This window comes from Temnothorax nylanderi, unplaced genomic scaffold (assembly GCF_030848795.1).
Source record: "Temnothorax nylanderi isolate EJ_2023f unplaced genomic scaffold, tnyl_v1.0 TNYL_tig0779_pilon, whole genome shotgun sequence".
In the NCBI taxonomy this organism is placed as follows: domain Eukaryota; kingdom Metazoa; phylum Arthropoda; class Insecta; order Hymenoptera; family Formicidae; genus Temnothorax; species Temnothorax nylanderi.
The window spans coordinates 28,522-53,775 of record NW_027249841.1 but is presented as its reverse complement, the minus strand read 5'-3'; the positions used below and the strand labels follow the sequence as shown (position 1 = coordinate 53,775).

The 25,254-nt window shown below is 41.6% G+C and overlaps 1 protein-coding gene across 1 annotated transcript; it reads left to right on the top strand.

Annotated features, from left to right (window-relative positions):
• Positions 1-4,073: 4,073 nt before the first annotated feature.
• Positions 4,074-12,253, top strand: LOC139785319 (uncharacterized). Its single transcript, XM_071724489.1, has 9 exons — positions 4,074-4,083; positions 4,923-5,027; positions 5,115-5,186; positions 7,354-7,508; positions 7,554-7,719; positions 7,819-8,769; positions 9,085-10,256; positions 10,404-11,045; positions 11,651-12,253. The coding sequence occupies exons 1-9, from the start codon at positions 4,074-4,076 to the stop codon at positions 12,251-12,253; spliced, it is 3,876 nt and encodes a 1,291-aa protein (XP_071580590.1).
• Positions 12,254-25,254: the final 13,001 nt, after the last annotated feature.

Sequence of the window (25,254 nt, the reverse complement as noted above, 5' to 3'; positions counted from 1 at the left end):
AGGCAAGGGAAACAGAAGAAGTGGAGACAAGGGAGCTAAGGTCTTCAAAGGTGATCTGAGAAAAACTGAAAAGTGATGCGTCAGGTACTGTGGATGAGATGATGTCGGAAAATTGAGAAGGTGTACAGGAAGGAAAGCAGTTGGAGATGGAGGCATAATGGGCATTTAAAATATCGCGAGAAAAAAAGTTGAGCGGAGAAGATAGAGGAGACTCAATGAGACCAAGACTGGCAAGTTCACGCCATAACTTGGATGGATCAGAAATAACGGTCAATCTCTCCATGTGATAGCGCTCCCTGGCCCCTCTCAAGTCATTCGTGAGATCATTTCTGTACTGCCTATAGATATGAAAATCAAGAATGTTTCGCGATCTTCGGGCAGTATTATAAAGACGGTTACGATGTTGAATTCTGCGAGCAAGTTGGTAAGGGATAGGGAAAGAGAGGGAGGGAGAGAGAGAGAGGGAGAAGGAGGGAGGGTGGGAGGGAGGGAGAGAGGGAGAGAGGGAGGGAGGGGGAGGGAGGGAGGGGGAGGGAGGGAGGGAGGGAGGGGGAGAGAGAGAGAGAGAGAGAGAGAGAGGAGAGAGAGAGAGAGAGAGAGAGAGAGAGAGAGAGAGAGAGAGAGAGAGAGAGAGAGAGAGAGAGAGAGAGAGAGAGAGAGAGAGAGAGAGAGAGAGAGAGAGAGAGAGAGGGGGGGGAAGGGAGGGAGGGAGGGAGAGAGAGACAAAGAAAAAAGGTATGTATCTTAAGGGGATCCTGCAGTGACAGGCGAACTTCCTCGATGTCGATAATGTCAACCTTTCTAATTTTGTTTTCCCTATATCTGTCTTTGTCTAACGAAATGACATCTGCCCTTGTTCGATTGCTCGCCATCTCTCGCAAGATCCGGCAACTCCTGTTGCTGCTCTTCTTGTCATTCTGCATCCGTATTTGCATTACTAAAATAAACTTTCGATAGATCTTTTTTTGTACGCATTGAATCTTACTTCTACTTGCACGATATTATTTCTACATGTTTTCCTAAGGTAAGATGATAAACATTATGTATGTATAAACTGCAGAATTTTTGTTTTAAGCAAATATTGTCGTCAGGTGACGGCTGTATGTGCCCAAATAAGTAATATTTTTAATTTTTTGGTGTTTTTAATATAAAATCGCGTTTGTGTACCTAGATTTTTGTACGTACTTTAATTCTATTCTACGTACTGTAAAAAATTTTTGCAATTGTATAAAGCCAATTAAAAGATCCATCTAAAAACGATAATGTCGGTAAATCATACGGCTGCAGGATCCCCTTAATGGACTGAATTTTAAAGAATTATATATGAAATAGGGATAGAATTTTCCGGGGATTGCTATAAAGTGTATAATTTTTCGTTACCGATTTTGCTTCCTCATAGAGGAAGCTTTGTTTTCATAAACTTCGTATATGGACCTTTGATCGCATATAAAACTAGATCTAATCAACCAAATGTTAATGAATTATATATGAAATAAGGGTAGAAAAGACCGAAGAGAAAATTGTTTTTTTAGTTTTCGATGCCAATGTGTTTCTTATGTTCTAAAACGTCGAAATATCGCATTAAAAAAAATGTCGGTATGTGTGTATGTATGTGCCAAATTTACCGAAATTTTTATAACTCCAGAACTAATCAACCAAATCTTAACGAATTATATATGAAATAGGGGTAGAAAAAACTGAAGAATATAATAGAATTAATAAAAATTGCTAATAATAAAGGGGTTACCGATTTCTGTTTAAAAAAACAGCCAAACTTACCAAAATTTCTATAACTCAAGAACTGATTACCCAAATTTTAAAGAATTATATATGAAATAGGGGTAGAAAAAACTGAAGAATATAATAGAATTAACAAAAATTGCTAATAATGAAGGGGTTACCGATTTTTATCTAAAAAAATCTATATGATTGCCCTAATTTCTGCAAATTTTGAGATATCGAGCTTAATTTTTTTTATGGATAGAGTATTATTAAAGGTAGATTGGTGTTGAATTTGGCAATGATCGGTGAAGGGGTTACCGATTTTTACCTAAAAAGTGTACAAGTTATATATGTAATCTTATATATAGAACGTATCATTAAAGGAAGGTTGTTTTGAATTTCGCAAAGATTGGTGAAAAGGTTACCGATTTCTGCCTAAAAGATATATAGGGTAGACCGAGGCGAATCGGATTACTAATTAGCACGATAAAATAGCTCGTTTGAAAAAAAAACACTAACGAAAACTGTCTTAAAACTTATATTGATCCGATTCGCCTCGGTCTACCCTAAGTTATTTGATGGATAGAGTATCATTAAAGGAAGATTGTTAGTGAATTTGGCGAGGATCGGTGAAGGGATTACCGATTTCTGCTTAAAAAGTGTATAAGATGTACATGTAATTTTATATAGAGTATTATTAAAAGAAGGTTGTTTTGAATTTTGCGAGGTAAAAGGGTTACCGATTTCTGCTTAGAAAATGTGTAAGTTATTATTTGATGGATAGAGTATCATTAAAGGAAGATTGTTATTGAATTTGGCGAGGATCGGTGAAGGGATTACCGATTTCTGCTTAGAAAGTGTATAAGGTTGTACATGTAATTATATAGAGTATAATTAAAGGAAGGTTGTTTTGAATTTTGCGAGGATCGATGAGAGGGTTACCGATTTCTGCTTAAAAAATGTGTAAGTTATTTGATGGATAGAATATTATTTAAGGAAGGTATTGAATTTGGCGAGGATCGGTGAAAGAGTTACCAATTTTTGCTTAAAAAGTTACATAAGTTATACATGTAATTTTATATAGAGTATCATTAAAAGAAGGTTAGTATTGAATTTGGCGATAATCGGTAAAAAGTTTCTTTCTTTATACAAAATTTTGAATTTTTGAGAAATGTCTGTGGTAGCTTTAACTTCCGCAAATTTTGAAATATTGGGTTATTTCTAATTCTGTTATATTCTTCAGTTTTTTCTTGAATTTGGCGAGGATCGGTGAAGAAATTACCGATTTCTGCTTAAAAAGTGTATAAGATGTACATGTAATTTTATATAGATTATTAAAGGAAGGTTGTTTTGAATTTGGTAAGGATCGGTGAAGGGATTACCGATTTCTGCTTAAAAAGTGTATAAGATGTATATGTAATTTTATATAGATTATCATTAAAGGAAGGTTGTTTTGAATTTTGCGAGGATCGGTGAAGGGGTTACCAATTTCTGCTTAAAAAGTTACATGTATAAGTTATACATGTAATTTTATATAGAGTACCATTAAAAGAAGGTTGGTATTGAAAAAAATGGAAATAAGATATATCTGCAATTAGTAGGGATTATTTTAGTAAAAACATTAATTATTTAATTGATTTTTGTAAGAGTATAACAGATATTAGTATAACAGATATTAGTTGCAATACAGCTTTATCACAATAAAAAAGTGTGCAAGTAGAAACTTGCACATTGCTTCCTCATAGTTTTTAAGTGTGCAAGTAGAAACCTGCACATTGCTTCCTCATAGTTTTTAAGTGTGCAAGTAGAAACCTGCACATTGCTTCCTCATAGTTTTTAAGTGGGCAAGTAGAAACTTGCACATTGCTTCCTCATAATTTTTAAGTAATGCAAATTATAAATTTGAACATTACTTTCTCACGATTTTTAAGTATGCAAATTATAAATTTGCACATTGCTTAATCAACATTTTATTTCGCTCATAAAGCTTCCTCTATGAGGAAGCCAAATTAATAAATATCTACTAATAATTATAAAAAAAAAAAAAAAACAGGCTTTCTCATAGAGGAAGCTTTATGAGCGAAATAAAATGTTGATTAAGCAATGTGCAAATTTATAATTTGCATACTTAAAAATTGTGAGGACGTAACGTTCAAATTTATAATTTGCATTACTTAAAAATTATGAGGAAGCAATGTGCAAGTTTCTACTTGCCCACTTAAAAACCATGAAGAAGCAATGTGCAGGTCTCTACTTGTTTTTTTTATGGTGTGAAGTCGGTCCTCCCAAAATTTATTTATTACTAATTTTTTAACTAAGGGTATGCAAACGAAAAATTGACTTGTTTGGAAATGTGCAAACGTAAATCTATCGATTAATACCATTTTAAACACAGTATCCATGTTTTGAACTTATCTACTGACATTGACCGTTTTCGAAACTTTAATTGTTAATAATTTTTTAACCAAGGGTGTGCAAACGAAAAATCTAGCGAATTTTGCTATTTCAAATGCATTTTTTCAGGACTCGCGTCGGAAACGTACTTTTTTATGGTGTGAAGTCAGCCCCCCCCAAATTTATTTATTAATAATTTTCTAATTAAAGGTATGCAACCGAAAAATTGACTTGTTTGGAAATGTGCAAACGAAAATCTATCGATTAATGCCATTTTAAACACAGTATCCATGTTTCGAGCTTATGTATTGACATTGACTGTTCTCGAAACTTTAATTGTTAATAACTTTTTAACCAAGGGTGTGCAAACGAAAAGTCGACCTGTTTAGAAATGTGCAAACGAAAATCTATCGATTAAGACTAGTTGGATCTAATTTGCTCGTAGTTGGTGGGCTAATGTGAAGTTGGCCCCCCCAAAATTGTTTTGTTAATAACTCTTTTACTAGAAGTGTGCAAACAAAAATTTAAAATGTGCATACATGTGCAAACAATGAGCAATCGAATGAGCTAAAAAAAATTAATTTTTTTTAAAGTTGGGGGGCTAACTTCACACGGGTGTCACAAGGCGCGGGTTTCGCGCCTGAGGACGGTCCAGGGAGGCGATTGCGAAATCTCCAGTGACCTAATTGTATCGCTGGATGTCCTTCAATTCAACGGTCGCCACTCGGTTTGACCTTGAGTAACCGAAAAGGTAAGTATCTATGATTCCGCGGATCGTCAATCTAACTAATTTTTCCTTTTTTCAGTTTCCGCCCCGGATGGATTATCGCCGTCGCCGACACCAGGATCACCGCTATTCTCGCCGCCCAGGATCAACGAGGGACTTCGATGGATCACCGCCGATGGATCAGGTAAGTAAAAGGTAAGTAAATTTGATAATTCCGGGAATTATTTGTACTATGATTGAATAATTTATTCAATGTTCTTGATTCACACAGATGGTTGTTCACAAAATGTCGATTTGCGCAAGATGGTGGTCGCACGCTTCGCCAAGTCGCACACAAGTCACTGTCGGTATTATAATTACCGTTCGCCTTTTTAGAAGCGAATGTTAACGCGTTTCGCGGGCGTTCCCGTTTGTTTAGGATGTCGGGGTACAATAAACAATGCACTCGAATTACGTTCGCGGGACTTAGCGCGACAACGGGTGCTGTTAATGCGAGCAAGTTACCGCTACGACGATCCACGAGAGACTGCCTCGAGTGGTCCCTCTCTCTGTGGCTCCCCACTATTGCGATTGGCCCCCACTCTCCCGCCGCGGGAACTTTCTCTTTCTGGAACATTCGTAACTGCGTAGATGATCACACGATCCCCCCGTGCGGGCGTTCTCGAACGTTCCCGTGGAAATTTCCGCCGGTTTCGCGTTCCGGGAGCTTCCCTTCCTTGGTGCCGCTGCACCAGGTTTTCACCGCTGGCGGTTTGCGTCCGCCGTTGACGCCGACCTATGAGCATGCCTTGGAATACGATGTTATTGACATCCCCGGGCAACCTTCCCGCGGAAGATGTCCGGGTGCCTCGCACCACGTCCGCCGTTGGCGCCGACTTTATATGATCGCTCCTAGGGAGCGAGTACGCTCGATTCCGCGCCCAGTTCCAGGCGATGATGTTCGGGTAGCGAGATCATGGACGGTCCCGCTGTTCCGCCTCCACGTTGCCGGGCTTTATCGCCGACCTGATTTTCGGTTGTACCAGGTGTAGTACTTCGGTCAGGGACCGTCTGTCCCTGCAGATGATGTACCGTCCGCGATTTCCTCACCCGGCCGTTTGACTTCGACGCCGACCTCCCCTGACCACGCAGTAGGTCTCGCGGGTGAGTCATGGGTGACTCTTCTCCGCGGGAAACGCATGGTCTTCGAATTCGTGGACGCTTTGTCGGACTCCGACGCCGACCTATCCTGATCGCGCAGTGGGTCTCGCGGGTGAGTCATGGGTGACTCTTCTTCGCGGGGAACGCATGGTCTTCGAATTCGCGGACGCTTTGTCGGATTCCGACGCCGACCTATCCTAATCGCGCAGTGGGTCTCGCGGGTGAGTCATGGGTGACTCTTCTCCGCGGGAAACGCATGGTCTCGGAAAGAACGAGTCTCACTATGCTACCCTCCGCTGCAGACCGGACTCCGGGGTGGCTGGCCACCATTCCCGGATCGCGAAGAAGGAGCGCGGAAGAATCAGCGTCCCGACTGTTGCCGAAAAAGATCCCAAGAGACCGCCGCGCGAGCGCCCCGCAGGATTCACGGTTGACAGCCTGTGCAAGGATATGTCGCGAGCCCGCGAGCTCGCCCCTAATTGGCCCGCGCTATCGCGCCGAAGGGCCGCGCACGCCCCGGGTGGGGCGTGTCATCGATTCCGCTCTCGAGCGAATTTTACACGATAGTACTTCCTGGTCGTCCTCCGGCGCTGACACGTAGATCTTGGTGGCACGCGTGTAGAATCCCGCCCGGCTATCGAGCCGGTTATCGAACCGCCGGCTGCCGAAGCCCGAACCCGGAGAAGGGCCGTTGAAGGAAAGGAGCAGACTTTCGGTGAGGTTGCCTCAAAATTCTCGTGTATGTAAAGCCACGACACCGCCCTCCGGGTCGCGTTCTCGCTCGGGTGCCGGATAATTAGTGCATAAATAATTAGTGTTATTCGCCGACAAGGCGTATATTTTGGCTTTGGTGATCGGCAGTGTTGATTAAGTTGAGAGCGAGTCGAATAGAGGATGTTACGCACAGTGACGAAGGCGGGCGAGTTCTCGCTTCTCGGGAGCAGTTAGTAAGATGGCGGATTAAGATTCAGACGTGCACGCATCGCTCCGCAATAAATCGTTTACATTTACAAAAGCAAGTCTAAATTCATTGTCTCGACGGAGACTCGACCCAACATTGGAGAAATAAGCACACACGTAACATTGGTCCTTCGAGCCGGATCCCCGGATACCCGGATTCACCGGATTCCCCGGATGCCACGGATCCCGCGGATGTCGCGGATCTCACGGATTCACACAAGAACGATATCGAGAAAGGCAATTCACAAGGGAATTGCGAGAGCAATAGCACGACGCACGCAAGCAAGCAGTAATCAGTTTCGGATATTTCGAGCGAGGAATATCATTCGTAGCATAATCATCGTATCGTTTAAGGCATTTAAGGGAAAGTATTCGTTTTACCATAACGAGCACGTAAGTAATACTTCCAGCACATTCCACAAGTATCGCACAAGGAATCATGGCGGAGGACGGCGCGTCCTTGAACAAACGCAGAGCGACCATCAAGGGTCAATTAACTCGTATTTACAATTTTGTCGCGTCATTACCATTAGAGTTACCAGATATTTCAGAATGTTCGGCGAGAGTTTAAAAGGTTCAGGAATTATGGAACGAATTCGATGTGGTGCAGAGCAAAATCGAGGATATTGACGCGAGTGAGGCACAGTTACAGGAACAAAGCACTTTTAAGGCAGGTTATTATCGCACATTGGCCGAAATCACAAAACGAACAAATCCCCACCAGGGCAGGTTAGTCATGGAAAATCATCGACAGCCAGAAGCAATTAGAATGGAAGGTATGTCACATCAGGAAAAGGTTAAGTTACCGACACTTGATTTACCAAAATTCGACGGTACGTATTCGCAATGGTTATTATTTCGGGATACATTTCAAGTATTAATCGAGAGTAACGCGGCACTAGAGAACATACAGAAGTTTTATTATCTAAAGTCATGCTTATTGGGAAACGCCGCTCAATTATTGCAATCATTAGAAATGTCGGCTGATAATTATGTAATTGCGTGGGATTTATTGAAGTCGCGTTTCGAAAACAAACGATTATTGATACACCATCACATTCAAGGTTTATTCGAAGTGAGTTCTTTGACTAAGGAATCAGCCACGCATTTGAGAAAATTGATAGACGATACGCAGAAACATCTCAGGGCATTGAAGACGTTAGGGGAGCCGGTAGACAACTGGGATAGTCTCGTCATTCACATGATCGCATCTCGACTAGACAACGCCACTCGACGAAAATGGGAAGCTAGTTTACAAGACAATAACGTTCCGAAACTGAAGGAGCTCATTCAATTTCTATCTAAGCAGTGCGCAATCTTGGAAACGTTGCAATCCGAAAAGGCAGCTCCCAAACCTCTAGCATCAAGCATCCCGAATAAAAGAAGCGATAGCATAGTGTCTCATGTTAGTCAGAGCGATTCAAAGGGTTGCATTATTTGTCAGGGTCAGCACGCGCTTTATAGTTGTAATACGTTTAAGGGTTTATCTACAAGCGATAGGCGAAAGGAGGTTAAGCGGCATCAATTATGTTTCAACTGCTTACGCGCGGATCACATGGCGAATCGATGTATGGCGGGCGGCTGCAAGCAATGCGGCAAAAAACATAATACATTATTGCACGACGAAAAATTCGGATCTAAGGCTGTAACGACAAACGGGAAGAAAAATTTAGAAGCTTCTACGAAAGGAGTTAGTTCAAATGCAGTATTAACTGAGTCGAATCGGATAGACACGTCAGCGTCATATTCGGTAGTCTCAGCTCAATCAAAGCCTAATCAACAAGTATTACTTGCAACCGCTCCGGTCACGATGTATGACAAGTCAGGCAAGCCGCATAAATGTAGGGCCTTTTTAGATGCAGGATTGCAAACAAACATTATTACCGCTAGTTTATGTAAACGCCTGCAAATAACCGCGCAAATGAGTAGCACATTTTTATCAGGGATAGGGTGTGGTCGAGTCAACACCTTAGGGTCCACGCATGCAGTTATACATTCAACGGTTAACGAGTTTAAAATCGAATTGCCCTTCGTAATAATGGATCGCATAACGGAGCCTATGCCCTCGATAAATTTAGATAAGGTATTATGAAAAATACCCGAGAATGTCGATATCGCGGACACATCTTTTGGAACACCAGGAGACGTTGACATTTTATTGGGTAGTGGCATCTTCTGGGATTTACTCTGCATAGGACAGATCAAGCTGGGACGGAACCTACCTGTATTACAAAAGACAAAATTGGGATGGATCGTCGGAGGTAACGCGCCCACAGCTCACAAGCAAGAAGAGACGAAGAGAACGGTCCTCAGCGCAATCGCCAAGGAAACGGAGTTAAGCCAGCAGCTAGAACGTTTTTGGAAGTTGGATGAATGTTTGCCCCAAGCCAAATTCTCGAAAGAAGAAGAGCAATGCGAGAGGGAGTTTAGAGACACATATCGAAGAGACGCTACTGGAAGATTCGTGGTCAAGCTCTCATTTAGAGAAGACCCTAGCGTTCTGGGAGATTCAAGAGAGACAGCCTTGAAGAGACTGCATTCATTACATAGACGGCTGGAATCCAATCCAGATTTGAAGGCACAATATGTTTCATGCTTGGAAGAATACATATCCTTAGGACATATGACCAAGGTAGATGAGGAGATCAACCGCATGAGCCCTTACTACTATTATTTGCCGCATCACGCCGTGGTAAAAAAGGAGAGTTCCACAACAAAACTAAGAGTGGTTTACAATGCCTCCAGCAAGACATCAACGGGCAAATCCTTGAATGACATTCTGAAAACGGGACCTGTATTGCAACAAGACATATTCGTTATTCTCATTCGATTTAGACAGCATCTCTATGTAATTACAGGGGACATAGAGAAAATGTATAGGCAGGTTTACGTGGATGAGGGACATCGAGGTTTGCAAAGGATCTTCTGGATGAAGGATTCGACAGCATCCGTAGAAGAATTCGTGTTAAACGTACTCATATTTGGCATGGCGCTAGCAGTATACTTGGCCATACGATGTTTAGAGCAATTAGGGTATGACTGTCAACAGGTCTTACCGGAAATCAGCAGAATAATACTCGAAGATTTCTACATAGACGACATGATTACCGGAGCAGACGACAAAAACAAGCTTAAGAATATTCAGTCGAAGATCAGCGAAGTACTTAGTTCCGGAGGTTTCAAGATGCGAAAATGGAGATCCAACGTCAGCGAGATAACAAGCAACGAGACTTCAGATGAGCAATCACTGGGAGAGAGAGTCAAGACATTAGGACTCTATTGGCACCCAGCAACCGACACATTATCGTACAAGGTAGAGTTGCCGGGCATCCGTCGTGTAACAAAGAGGAGCATCTTGTCATTCATCGCGCACATTTATGACCCGCTGGGACTCATCGGTCCTGTTTGTGTACAAGCGAAGATCATTCTTCAAAGGTTATGGCAGCTGAAGCTTAATTAGGACGAATCGCTGCCAGCCGATTTGCATTCAACATGGTTGCGCTATTACGGTTCGTTATCGTCACTGCAAGAGATTACCATCCCGAGATTAATAGTGGATGCTAATTACACGAAACTCGAGATCCATGGGTTTTGTGATGCCTCAGAAACGGCCTACGGAGCGTGTCTGTATTTAGTATCAGACAATCAAGAAGTACGGACAAGTTATCTCATTTGTGCCAAATCTAGAGTGGCGCCGTTAAAGAAAATCACTTTGGCAAAGTTGGAGCTACAGGGAGCCGTATTGTTAGTTAAGCTAGTGGACAAAACTAAAAAGGCATTAAAGTTATCAATACAGGAGAAGCATTATTGGTGCGACGCAACTATTATTTTAGCCTGGATCAAAGGCGAACCGTCTAGATGGAAAACATTCGTCGCAAACAGGGTCTCGGAGATACAAAGCTTATCACAAGGTTCTCAATGGAGACATGTCAAATCGCAAGAAAATCCCGCTGATATGCTATCAAGAGGAGTTCCACCAGAAGTTTTGAAGAACCGCTCACTTTGGTGGAAGGGACCTCTTTGGCTTGTCGAAGGAGGGGCTTCGTACCCAGCAGCACCAGAACTGCCAAAGGAAGTCCCAGAAGAGAAATCGCGAGTAACTGTATGTACAATAGTGGAACAGGAATTCCAGCTATTGACTCGATATTCATCACTCAAAAGGCTGAGATGCGTAATCGCTTATTGTTTGCAATTTTCGTACAATTGCAAAGAGTTAACAAAACGTAGGGTAGGATTTTTGTCAGTAGACGAGATTGAAAGCGCGACGCGTGTGATCATGAGGATGCATCAGAATCGACATTTTATGCAGGAGATCTCAGATCTTAGACAGAAACGCCCTATCTCTGGTAAAAGTAGGTTGTTATGTCTCAATCCGTTCTTAGACGCAGACGGAATCGTGCGAGTGGGCGGTCGGTTGAGAAACTCTCAATTACCTTACGCCCAGAAATTTCCAATCGTACTTGCGACCCAAGATCATTTAACAGAATTAATAATTCGCGAAGCTCACTTGAAGAATTTACATGCAGGAGCAGAAGCGTTATTAAGCATACTTAGAGAACAATATTGGATTTAAGTACAATAGCTTTTTTAAATTCTTTAAGACGTTTCATAGCTAGACGGGGGAAATGCGCAAATATTTACTCTGATCAAGGAACCAATTTTGTAGGAGCTAATAACGAGTTACAAGCCCTCGCACGTTTATTACAGGATGCGGAACACCAACGACAAGTAAATGAGTTCTTAACTGAACAAACTATTCAATGGCACTTTCTGCCCCCATATTCGCCTCATATGGGAGGTATATGGGAAGCCGGAGTGAAATCGGCGAAGTCACGCTTAAAGAAAATATTAGGTGACACCCCTTTAACTTTTGAGGAACTTTATACATTAATCACGGAAATCGAAGCTTGCCTTAATTCAAGGCCGTTGACGCCCATGTCAAATGATCCTTCCGATCTAACGGCGTTAACCCCAGGTCACTTTTTGATCGGGACGCCCTTGACTGCGATACCTCAAGCAGACTTATTAGATGTTCCAACTAATCGGCTTACTCGTTATCAGCTTCTAATCCAGCTTCAGCAGCATTTTTGGTCTCGATGGAGCTCCGAATATTTGAATCAGCTTCAAGTTCGGCGTAAATGGAAAAGGGAGGCTACCGAAGATGCTAGGATTAAAATCGATATGCTTGTAGTACTTAAGGACGACCATTTACCTCCTCTCAAGTGGAGGCTTGGACGAATTGTCGAGGTCCACCCAGATAAAAACGGTCATGTTCGCGTAGTAAGCGTGAAAACTGCGGACGTATTGTAAAGCGAACGTTACCCAAAATTTGTATTCTACCAGTTTCTTAGTTTACGTTAAGATATAAGTTTACATATATAAGTTCATTATAATTACGATTTTCTACTCGAATTTCATTTGTAATGTCTTTCAGCGATGTCGTGCTTAGCTTCTAAGTTTATTTTTATCACACGCATTATCTATTTCTTTTGTTGAAAATTAAGGTTTTCAAGGCGGGCGGAATGTTGATTAAGTTGAGAGCGAGTCGAATAGAAGGCGTTACGCACAGTGACGAAAGCGCGCGAGTTCCCGCTTCTCGGGAGCAGTTAGTAAGATGGCGGATTAAGATTCAGACGTGCACGCATCGCTCCGCAATAAATCGTTTACATTTACAAAAGCAAGTCTAAATTCATTTTTTCGACGGAGACTCGACCCAACATTGGAGAAATAAGCACACACGTAACAGCAGCGAGAGCGAGGGGCGCCGGGATAGTCTCGTGGCTAAGGGGATCGCGGATTAGAATCGCAGGGTCCTGGAGATTGCGGGAGGAACGCCGGCGACTGATTTCGAGATCGCAAATCCGCCGTTTCTCACGATCTTCGTGTTCGCGACCGAGTACCTTATCGCGCGTATCATTGTGCGTCGTGATTCGTGCTGCCGGGAATTAGATTTTGCGTACAATACTTGTTGTGTTAGATTTATTTTCTTCTTGCGTTAGGTTCCGTATTCAGCGTCTTCGTCTGTTCATTGTAATCGCGTACGATATTCCGCGTTACGTCGCGTGTCCTTGCGTATTATATTTTGCGTCGTCCTGAGTGTTCTCGCGAGCGTTATACCCTCGTAGTAAGGGTCGTACGATAGTTCGCGTTAGATTTAGGGTCTCTTGGCGACAGAATCCTTTCGCGGTTTCGGACGTCGAGTACTTGCGCGCCGAGCATGGCGCAGCACGATTTCAATGATATTTCATGTTCAATATTACGTTCTATTTACTTTGTTATTTCGCGCTTACGTCTACTACTTCGTATACTTTTACGTACTACTTCGAGCATATTTTCTGTTTCTTGTTCCATTATATGTAATTCTAGTTTACGTTCCATATTACGTTCTATTTACTTTGTTATTTCGCGCTTACTCCTATTGTGTTTAATTAGATTTCGAAATTAATGTTCTTTCACGTTACATCATCTAATTCTGTTAATTCAACCTCTTTAATACCATTTAATGTCTGCTTTACTTAATAATCCGACTCAATTTCATTCCTGACTTCCGCTGTTCAATGATTCTTTTTACCGATTTCATATGTACTGCCGAGTTACAATAAACCTGTTATTGATTATTATTAAATATCTGAGTATGTGATTTACGCGTCACCCCGCCGAATCTTGCGCTGCCCTTCCTCAACCCCGCCCATAGCCGTTAGGTCGAGCTGGCCGATCTCTCGCACGCCGGATTAATTGCGTTTTCGTGTTTCTTTTCGGGTTTTCGCGATCTTAGCATGAATTAGTGGACGCGAGTTTACGCGTTTGGCGCCCAACTTTGGCGTCGAGCCTATAATAATCGTCGGACTGTGCGAGAGAACCGTCGGAGAGGCCTGCCATCCTTCTCTCCCTAACCCCTTTTGATCGTCGTGCGTCCCGGGCGTGATACCGGGCGTAAAAATACGTGACAGTTAATATAACTTGAAAAATAAAGTCAAAAGAACAAATATAAATGTAAAGTATAGTGTCAATTAATTAACATTTCTAATTTGTCAACAAGTACACGGAAAGACTAGCGCCCGACAAAACGCTGGGCTGCGAAGCATGCATAAACACGTTGCGCGCGCAACGTAAAAGGTTTTGTGCAACCCGACTTCTCCCGCTCAATCTTGCACGTCGATCTGCCGCGCTAACTTTGCACGGCGATTTCCCGTGCAAAATAACCCAATGATTTCAAAAAAACACTGCACTGACACACACTCTTCAACAATTCCACAATCAAAAACTGCAAAATTGAAGTTGAAATCGCGGGACGCGGAAAACACCGGGCAATTTGCAGCGGAAAACGCCGTGCTAATGTGACTTCGAAAACACGTGTCTCGACCACGAAAACAGTTGGCAATAGAGACGCGATTTCATTGTACCAAAAGAACACTGACGTTCGATGTTATAGACGCGCCATCCGGTGGTCGCCGCAGCAACGTGCTTTTGCCTGCTTCGTAGCCGAGCGTTTCGTCGGTCGCGAGTCTTTCCGTGTAACACATAATGAATGAGTCATTTTCTCTTAAAATTTAAAGTGGACTTTCTGGGATATGTAAAAAATGTTAAAATTACGTTTTATTTTTTGCTGTGTAATAAAATCATTCCGATGTGTTCATTTTTATGACAAGGTTGACGGCGTCCCGACGCCCGCCGTCCCGGAAGACCGCAGCCAGACTCTGCATTTCGTCATTTTCAGCACTAAAATAAGAGAAAAAATGGCTTTTCAAGTTTAATAAAATCACTGACCAATTTTGGTCTCTACCTCCCGGGCTATGAGGCGTACGAGTCAACCGAACACGCGGCGTGCAGCTAATCGAGACAGCAGGTTCCGTCCGAGTAGACGTTATTCGATAAAACAAAAGGATTGTGCGAGAAAAATACATATAAAATATACCTATTTCTTATTTTTACTTTGTTCTACATTCATCTATAGTCCATAAAAGTCTACAAAGGATAATTCCGACGATTTTAGTCATTAAACATAAAGTTACAAAAATAAATATTTACATACATATAAAGACAAAATAAGAAGATTAGTATACCAATATACATTCTGCAATGTTAATCGATAAATAAATTATTATATAATTAAGTATTACCTGAAATAAAGTACGAGACTTATTATAATGCAGCACACCAAAAACAAAATTATAGTCAACGCTGAATAAGCCACAAATTCTTCACTTGGCATCCATCCAAAAATTGGTCGTGTTAATTTGTCTTCCATTAAATGAGTACGCCAATTTGGAGCTTCAAGAACTTGTCGCATTGATAAAAATACGAATAATATGTCATATTACATAATGCATAATATAATGTTGAGTAATAATAGTATTTAGTGAAGACAACAGTATTTTCTACAAAAAATAAAATCAATTTTTTAATAAAAATTTAATTACAAATCAGGTTTAGCGCTCTTTAAAAAAACTTAAAATGTAAATAAAAATAATTAAAACAATTAAAATTTTATTATCTATTTACATGTCTAAACTATAATTTATGACCTAGTTTAGTTTTTAACTTGTTTTTACTCTATTTTATTCTATGGAGTTATTATGATTTAAACATTTGCATTTAAAACAAATCTTCTTTCTCATCACTCTAGTTTAAACAAACATTTTTCTTAAATGTAAATAAATATTTTTTACAACTTACCATCCTACAACTGACTTACAGATTAAGGTGATGCTGAAGTCGTCTGTTTTATCGATAAAATTATCATTTTCTTTCTACTCATGTAGCGTCGTATTAATTTGACAGAATTAAAAATGCTTTTCCATAATTGCAGTACATACATCAATGATTCAGGGAAATTCCGATTTTATATAGAAAACGAAAAAAAATTACGAAATTTCAGATTTTCTTACCTACTTTTATCCTAATATGGTGTCTCGAGTTACAGCGATCGCTGTCAACTCATCACAAGATGTGCTTTATATAAAAGATATACCATTGATACGAACGTAAAAACAAGTTTCCCTCAATTGTACAACAAGAAAAACATCGATGAAACCTCCAAATCGAGATTAGAAGTCTGATATAAGAGTACAGTGTATATGACGATTCGTGCGTATGCATGCGTGCAATATAGGATAGCAATATGCTATCCTTGTCTATATCCTTGTCTGTACAAGGACAGATATAGGTCGATAACATAGAAAATGGTAATTTTGTCGGTTATACAGACGACTCCAGTATCATCTTAACCATAGGATAATACCCTTATTTTTTGTCTACATCGTTACTATTGAGTCTAGGGTCCCGGAGCACATTTACCTATTCATATATTAAGTAAACACTAGCTTTTTTTAAATCAATACGCCAAAGATTGCTTAAACAAACTAGGTACATAAGTTTTATCATAAATAGAAAATAAGTTATAAGACTTAAACAAAAGGAAATTTTTATGTAGCCGGAAAAATCATGATTTTGCTCGAGGCTCCCAGACTCGAGCGTAGTAATCTAGGGTTAAAATCTATCTCGCTTCCTCATAAAAAATAATTTCACTTCTTGCAGACTGTACTACCGACTGATGACGATCTCTTTATTTAACTTAAATATTGTTACGCTCGTCGCGCATCCGCCACACTTTCTCACACTTCCACTCACGCGCGACGCGTATCCCGACACTCTCACAAGAAAAGATAACTCGGTTTATTAAAAAAGGAAATTGTTTATTATATCGCTCAATACACAGCGAAAGACTCGGGCAGACACGTCCGATCGAGACGGAATCCCGGAGCCAAATCTGAACAACGATATTTGTAAACAACCGTCGCTAAGGACGATTCGCGACTTCTCTGCTACCGGGCGACTCGCATGAGCGCACGGCGCGGGCACACAGCGCGGGCGTAACACTACCCACCCTCTTCCAAGATTGTCGCCCCGACAATCTAGGAGGGTAGTTTCCTGCGGTCTAGCTTCTCTGCACCGTAGGCTCCAAGGCACCGAACGGTTGACTTGCCCTCCTCGAGCTGCTGCTCTGAGTTACCGAGCCCCGTTCCTTTTGGTTCCCGATAGCCATACACTAGATCTCCGACCGATCCTCTTCTGGAGAGAGCTGGCCAGGCTCCCCCCCTCCGTCGGTCCTAGGACGACCTCGCAGAAGCTCCGCTTTTCCGTGGTCTCCCCCGCTGCCGATCACTCGCGACGACGCTCCTCTAAATCTTCGGACAAGGGGGGGGGGGAACTTATGTGGACCCAACGTCTAAACAGACTCCCCAAGTCCCTGCCCCAGCATTCGCTCTACGTCCCACGGAAAAACCACAGTTTAAAAAACCGTGGGAGAGGCAGTCTTCTTTAAAAAAAAAACGAACCTTCCTCGAAGAAGTCTTCGGCCGATGTTCTGCCGCGGTAATCCTCAACTCCTCGCGTACCGCCGACTTCCTCTAAGAAAATAAACATTACGCACAGTAAAAGGAAACCAAATATTTAAACATCAAAATCAAATCAAAACTCATTATCTCATTACTTTTTATTAAATGTACATTTAAAATTCCAATTATTATCACATATTTTCCTTCCGGGCTCCGACCTACGCTAATTCTTTAACCCAATTTCCTTTCAGAATAAACGGCTAACTTATCTGAATGCACCACTTTACTCCTATGACGAGGTGATTTTCGAATACAATACACTACGTCACTAAGCATCTTTATTATCAAGAAGGGACCTTTCCAATTGCTCTGCAATTTTGGAGCCTTCTCCCTAACTCTTCGGGGATTGTAAAACCAGACTCTCTGCCCCTCCTAAAAAAGAACTTGTCTAACTACGCGATCGTATCGAGCCTTCATTCGAGAAGATTTCAAATTCATCTGCTTCCGCGCACTAGAATGAATTTCTTCTAATTTTTCTCTCAAATTTCTAACAAAATTTCCAACCAGAGGTGGCTCCTCTCCATGAAGCTTTGAAGGACTCCCCCGTAACAGGTCTGTTGGTAATCTGAGATCTCGAGCAAAATATAACTCCGAAGAGGTAACTCCAGTTGTTTCATGTTTCGAGGATCTATACGCCAAGAGAAACATAGGGATTCATCGATCCCAATCCTTTTGATTTTCCGAAACATATTTCGCCAGATAGTTGGTTATAGTCTGATGCTCTGGCGTTCAACTTGTCCATCGGACTGAGGATGTAAAACAGTGTCCTTGTTTTTCTTATTTCAAAAAGTCTCATTAATTCCGAGAAAAGTTTCGACTCGAAATTCCTCCCCTGGTCAGTGTGAACCTCTGTAGGCACTACGTGTCTAGAAACGAACTGGTTTATAAAAACCTCTGCTACCGTTTCTGCTCTCATGTTCTTCAAGGGAAAAGCCTCCACCCACTTCGTAAAACAGTCCACTACCACAAGAAGAAATCTGTTTCCGGATTTTGTCACCGGAAGAGGACCAAGAATGTCCATCTGCACTCTCTCTAATGGGGCTCCAACGTTATAAATTTGTAGGGGAGATTTTCCCTTCCCCGAGGGGCCCTTCCTGGCAACGCAGACCTTACAGGTTCTGCACCAATCTTCCACGTCCTGCTTGCAGGTTGCTCAGAAATAACGTTTTCGGATCTTTTCCAGAGTCTTGTCCACTCCAAAATGACCTCCAGACGGAGAGTCGTGCAATTCCTCAAGAATTCCTTTAACAAGTTTCCGAGGAACTACAAATTGGAGAAAACTAGATTTAAGGTTCGGAGCTTCCCATTTCTTATAGAGTATTCCCTCTTTCAGGACTAGAGCATCCCAATATGACCAATAAATTTGAGCAGAGACATCTTCCGTAACTAACTCAGTGCGTGGTGGGCGAATTCTAGCCTCCTTACCACGGAGTATGATTAAAATGCTCGGATCTGTTCCTTGTTCAAGACGCCACTCTATCAAATTTCCTGCTGCCAACTCAATGCGAGCAACTCCTTTCTCCATTGCCGCGGAGTTTTTCCTTTCCACCTTGGCGCAATACTCACAGCCGAACGACTCACATGACCGTCTTGACAGTCCATCGGCATTCTTGTGAGAAAGTCCTATAGGTAATAACAAACTGGTATTGTTGGAGTCTCTCCAACCAACGAGCCAACTGCCCATCTAAATCCCTGAAAGACATAAGCCAACGCAAAGAAACATGATCCGTACGGATCAAAAATTCACGTCCCAAAAGGTAATGGCGAAAAAACTTAATAGAGTCAACAATCGCTAAAAATTCACGACGAGTTACACAATAATTCCGCTCGGCTTTATTGAGAACACGACTAAAATACGCAATAACCCTCTCCTCCCCCTCCTGCTTTTGCGATAAAACCGCGCCAATTCCTATATTGGAGGCATCGGTATAAAAAATAAACTCACCCTCCCCCTTCGGAAAAGAAAGCACCGGAGGAGAGGATAACATTTGCTTCAGTTTATCAAAAGAGTCCTGGATATTCATCTCCCCAAATAAACTTAATCTGATTCACCGTTAACACATATAAGGGTTTAGCTATCGAAGAAAATCCTTTGATAAATTTCCGATAATAGGAAAAAAATTCAAGAAAGCTTCTTAATTGAGTTTTCGTATGAGGAACCGGCCATTTCTCTACGGCAGCGACCTTTTCAGGGTCTGTAGAGGTAGAGACACCCTCTGCCGAAATTATATGCCCCAAATACTTTACTTTCTTTCCAAACAATACACACTTCTTAGGATTTATCTTTAGATTTGCCTCTTGTAAGCGTAAAAATACTTTTTCCAAATTTTCTAACATTTCCTTGAAACTTTTTCCAAAAATTATTATGTCATCTAAATAAACCAAGCAAATTTTAAATAACAAACCTTGTAAAACTTTTTCCATTAAGCGTTCAAAAGTTGCTGGGGCGTTACATAAACCAAAAGGCATCACCGTGAATTGCCAGAGTCCTTTGCCGAACGAGAAGTCCGTTTTCTCTCTATCCTCAGGACGAATTTTAATTTGCCAATACCTTTTCAAATCCAAAATACAAAACCAAACGTTACCTGCTAGCTGATCAAATATATCGTCGACTCTGGGGAGGGGATATGAATCCTTTTCCGTCAAAGCGTTTACTAACCGATAATCCACACAAAATCTTATCGTTCCATCCTTTTTCCGTCTCAGTACTACGGGGGAAATCCAGGGGCTATTTGATTCCTCAATCACTCCGCATGCCCTCATTTCCTCGATAACTTTATCCATCTCCCCTCTCATTTGAAAAAGAATCCGTCGGGGTACCTGCTTTCTGGGGAGAGAGTCTTGCACATTTATGACATGATCGACAATATTACAATTTCCCGCAACAATATTTTCAGAAAACACATTTTGAAATTTTTCGAGAAATTCAGCAAAAAATTCCTTTTGAGTTAGATCGAGATTCTGAGAATTATTCTGGAAGAGTTCTTTCAAGGAATCAGGGACTTTCTTTAAAACATTCTCTATTCGAGCTAATTGCATTCCTGATTCCGTAGTCTGAAAAGCAAGATAAAAAATTTTCTCTAAATTTACCATTTTAAGAAAATTTACTCCTAAAAGACAATCGTCATTAATATCAGCAACAAGCAAAGGGAATACAATAGAATATCTTCCTATTTCCACTCTAGCTTTTACTTTAAATTTTATCGAAACTTTCTCTCCAGTAGGATATCTCAAATTTATATCTTCAATTCGAAACCTTTCCTTTCCTCTTTCTACAAATTTCTTATTTAGAATAGAAACGTCAGAGCCCGTATCTACCTTGAAAGAACACTCTTTTCCGTCAATCTTTCCCTGATAACAGAAATAATTATAACTCGGCTTAATTCTATTTCCTTTAAAAACATATTTATTATTATCATACATTAAAACATTTTTATTAGAAATAATCGGGGTATCAATAACACGAGCCAAACCCACCCCGCTGACAAGGGAAGGGTCAACCCTCGGGGTCACCGATTTTGTCGAAATTTTACTAAAATGTAGTATTGATATAGAAGTGACAAATGCTGTACGGAGACGATGCGCTTCTCAACCGTTGCCGAGAAATCGCGATGTGAATTTTAGCACGCTAGTCCAGTCGCCAGGTCGATTGAGCATTTTTTTCGAGGATGATGGCTTTTGTTAATGTTTTTTTATGTTTTTTGGGTCGTAGAACAAGAATCTGTAAATAGTTTTTTCGTAAGTCGATGCAATAAAAAGTTATTAACAATTTATTTGTTTAAATTGCCCTAGCGATCAAACTATACATCCTATAAAAAAATGAACTGGAGAAAATTTGTTCCTCTTTTCACGACGAACAAAATGGCGTTTGAATTTTTCCAAAATCTTGATTATTGACGGAAATATTTCAATTTTTAAGTAATTACTGCCTACGCGTCGCGGCGTACCCTAGGCGTGCGCGCTCGCGCTCAATTGTACCACATGAGTTTTGCTCCTTTAATTTTAGGCGTGTTTTTGGAAGTTCAGAGTTTCAATTGTTTTAACGATACAATTGAGCGCGAGCGCGCACGCCGCGACGCGTAGGCAGTAATTATCTAAAAATTGACATATTTCCGTTAATAATGAAGATTTTGGAAAAATTCAAACCCCATTTTGTTCGTCGTGAAAAGAGGAACAAATTTTCTCCAGTTTATTTTTTTATAGGATGTATAGTTTGATCGCTAGGGCAATTTAAACAAATAAATTGTTAATAACTTTTTATTGCATCAACTTACGAAAAAACTATTTACAGATTCTTGTTCTACGACCCAAAAAACATAAAAAAACATTAACAAAAGCTATCAACCTCGAAAAAAATGCTCAATCGACCTGGCGACTGGACTAGCGTGCTAAAATTCACATCGCGATTTCTCGGCAACGGTTGAGAAGCGCATCGTCTCCGTACAGCATTTGTCCCTTCTATATCAATACTACATTTTAGTAAAATTTCGACAAAATCGGTGACCCCGAGGGTTGACCCTTCCCTTGTGAGTTTGACTAAACCGTGTTTCCCCTCTCATCGGGGCACTCGGACCGGAAATGCCCGGTCTTGCCACACGTCCAACATTCTCCGCGACTGGCGCTAGATCTGCTGCCACGCCAATTTCCCCTCTAATCTTTTTTTCCCTTATCCTTTTGTACTTTGTTCTCCTCCGTCTCCCCCTTTTCGTTATTCAAATTACTGTTCTGCCCTCCCCTTGCAAAATTCCTATTTGTTTTTTCCTTTTCGCGAGCATAGCCCTCCCCCTGAATTACTTTTAATGATTTCGCTCTTTCAACGGCCTCTGACTCAAGGAGGTTATCCCTTCTATTTGCAACGTCCGTCGGATAAAATGATCCGAAACGGCGGTCACGAATTGCGAGCAAGCGATTTTATCTTGTAATTCATAGGGGCATTCGGGGTATGCGAGGCGTGATAGACGCTCAATGTCAGAGCCAAGAGTGGCTAAATCCTCCCCAAATTTCTGTCTCCGATTTGTGAGCGCGGAATAACTATTCTGTGTTAAGTGTCCCTCCCCGAAACGCAACTCGAGTTTCGCTTTCAATTCCGCGAAATTCAGGCTCTCGACTTATTGCACGGTCTCCAGAACCAAGCGCGCCTTCCCTCTCAAACATGAGGCTAATGCGACGGTTTTCGTCGCGTCGTTCCAACTATTCGCTCGCGCAATAAGATTAAGCTGCGAGAAGTATTCATGTAGCGGGACTGTCCCGTCATACGTATCGGGCTTTAGCTTGTAACCGAGCCCGACTCTCGCGCCTGCGCTGCGGCACCGTCACTCACGTATGCGACACCTTCCCCCGCGCGCGCGGTTCGCTCCCCTGCGTTGTTTACAAACGCATCTCGGTCTCCCGAGTACGCGCCGCCCGCGACCGCGACCCTTTCACTCGCGCTTGCGATTCGTGTTTCTGTGCCGCCCGTGTTCGTGCCCCTCTCGCTTGCGTGCACGTCGTCAACACTCGCGGTCGCGCCTCTCACTCGCGCGCACAACGTTTACACTCGCGCCGCTCGCAACCGCGTCCCCCCCGCATGCGACCAGCGCCCTCACGCCGTTTGCGACTTGCAGTTCCGAGTCCCCGGTCGCTCTAATATCGGAAGGACTTAGCTGAGAAATGCCGCTGGAGTTCGTCCCTCGGAGACGGCGGAGCTCCTCCTCCTGCCGACGGAACGTCGCCGTATACTCTCTCTCCCTTCGCGCCTGCTCCTCGCGCAAGAGACGGACTTCCTGTATGACGGTCCGGAGAGTTTCTGCGATTGTCGTCATCGCCGTCGCTTCTGCGGCATCTCGCTGGGGTGTCTCCACCCGGAGTCTCTTCCTCGTAGCCATGGGTATGCTCATTGTCGTACGTCTGATCCCGGACGAGCCCCCAAAATGTTACGCTCGTCGCGCGTCCGCCACACTTTCTTACACTTCCACTCACGCGCGACGCGTATCCCGACACTCTCACAAGAAAAGATAACTCGGTTTATTAAAAAAGGAAATCGTTTATTATATCGCTCAATACAGCGAAAGACTCGGGCAGACACGTCCGATCGAGACGGAATCCCGGAGCCAAATCTGAACAACGATATTTGTAAACAACCGTCGCGTCGCTAAGGACGATTCGTGACTTCTCTACTACCGGGCGACTCGCATGAGCGCACGGCGCGGGCACACAGCACGGGCGTAACAATATATATCTTATAGCGAATTCGGGCGCTTGCACTAGTGCATACTGAGTCCGCACTAAGGCTTGTTCTTAGTTAATTCTTATATTTACAGATCATCTTAAATACTTCTTAGCCGATAAAATGATCTGTACAGCATCTATATATAGATTGTTTTATTGGCTAAAAAGTATTTAAACATGTATTTAAGCGATCTTAAATATAAGAATAGATTATAAACAAGCCTTAGTGCGCACTCAGTGTGCACTAGTGCAAGCGTCCGAATTCGCTATTAATATCAAACTATTAAGGTAGCAGTGTGGTTCAGTAGAAAAGCGCACTCGTAACCGCGAGAAATCCAGGTTTGAGTTGAACTGATCACAAGAATTTTTATGTTTTAAACTGTCCCGCACGAGAAGTTAACGAAGGAACTTTCGTGCGGAGAAACTGGGCTCCGTCTTTCAAAAGAGACATTTAAGGCTCAAGCCATTGGTCCACACGTAGTAACTGGCAATGTGTACCTCCCCCCCATTTGAACTAGGATGCTATATAGACTAATCACCTGCACATCTAAACTTAAAGTGATTAAAAAGTAAAAACAGAATGCTCTTTGTGCCATCTCTATATTTTTAGGTAAAAAGAAGATGAGAGACTTAAGAAGAAAAAGATGAAACTATTCTAAAGAGATTTCAAGAAATATTCTTATTGATGTTTACGTATTTCGAACTTTGCATCGTAATATTTTCGCTCGTAGGACACGTAGACAAAAAATAAAAACACTTTTATAATTTATAAAAAAAAACAATTAAGCTTTTATTTCATCCGGCTATAATTGGCAAATAATCATCGTGACGATTCGACCATTGGTTTTGGTCCTTTATTCGTCAAAACGTGCCTCAGTGGTCGAATTGGTACGACGCTCTACACGGAATGAGGAAGGTTCCAGGTTCGAACCCTGGCTGAGGTAATATTTTTCGCAATATATTTAATAATTTAATTTAATTTAAATTATTTAAAAAATGAGATGCTTAAATATATAAGTATCAAAGATTATTAACGTCTTGACGAATAAAGGACCAAAACCAATGGTCGAATCGTCACGATGATTATTTGCCAATTATAGCCGGATGAAATAAAAGCTTAATTGTTTATTATATTGTTGGCAATTTACGAATGTACTTTAGGTTTATAAAAAAAACTTTATAATTATATAATTCGAAGCTACCGATTGAGCCTACTCAGAATTTAATCGGTTCAGTCGCGTCAAGTGTATGCGTATAGATACACGGTCTGTGTCTCTCTGCGCGTACACTTGGCGCGAAATACTATCATGTCTCTTGATATTATTTCGTGAAGTAATACCTTTTACATTAATTACATTTGTCGTCCATTTAAAATTTAAGTCAGTTTGCTCCACAATGCATCTCCATGTACCATGATGAGATTTATTTACAATGGGAATGTAATCAACATTTACAGCTACGGGCAATGTGACTCCATAGTCTTTCCATACGTTATTATCAATTGTCCAGTAAACTTTCAAATCGGAATATACGTAACCGAGGACAGCACAGTGGCATACCACATGCATAGATAAAGTTTCGCGAATTGTAATGCTTTCCTTGATCGGGATTACTGCCAAAGTTATCACTTTAATTATTATATATGTACCATCTATTCGATGTACAGTGAGCGTATATACGCCTGAGTCGTTTAATACTGCTCTATTT

Coding starts and splice junctions, on each gene's coding strand:
- LOC139785319 (XM_071724489.1), top strand. Junction 5,187..7,353: donor CAAGTCGCACACAAGTCACT/GTCGGTATTATA, acceptor TAATACTTCCAG/CACATTCCACAAGTATCGCA. Junction 8,770..9,084: donor CACGATGTATGACAAGTCAG/GCAAGCCGCATA, acceptor TTGGAACACCAG/GAGACGTTGACATTTTATTG.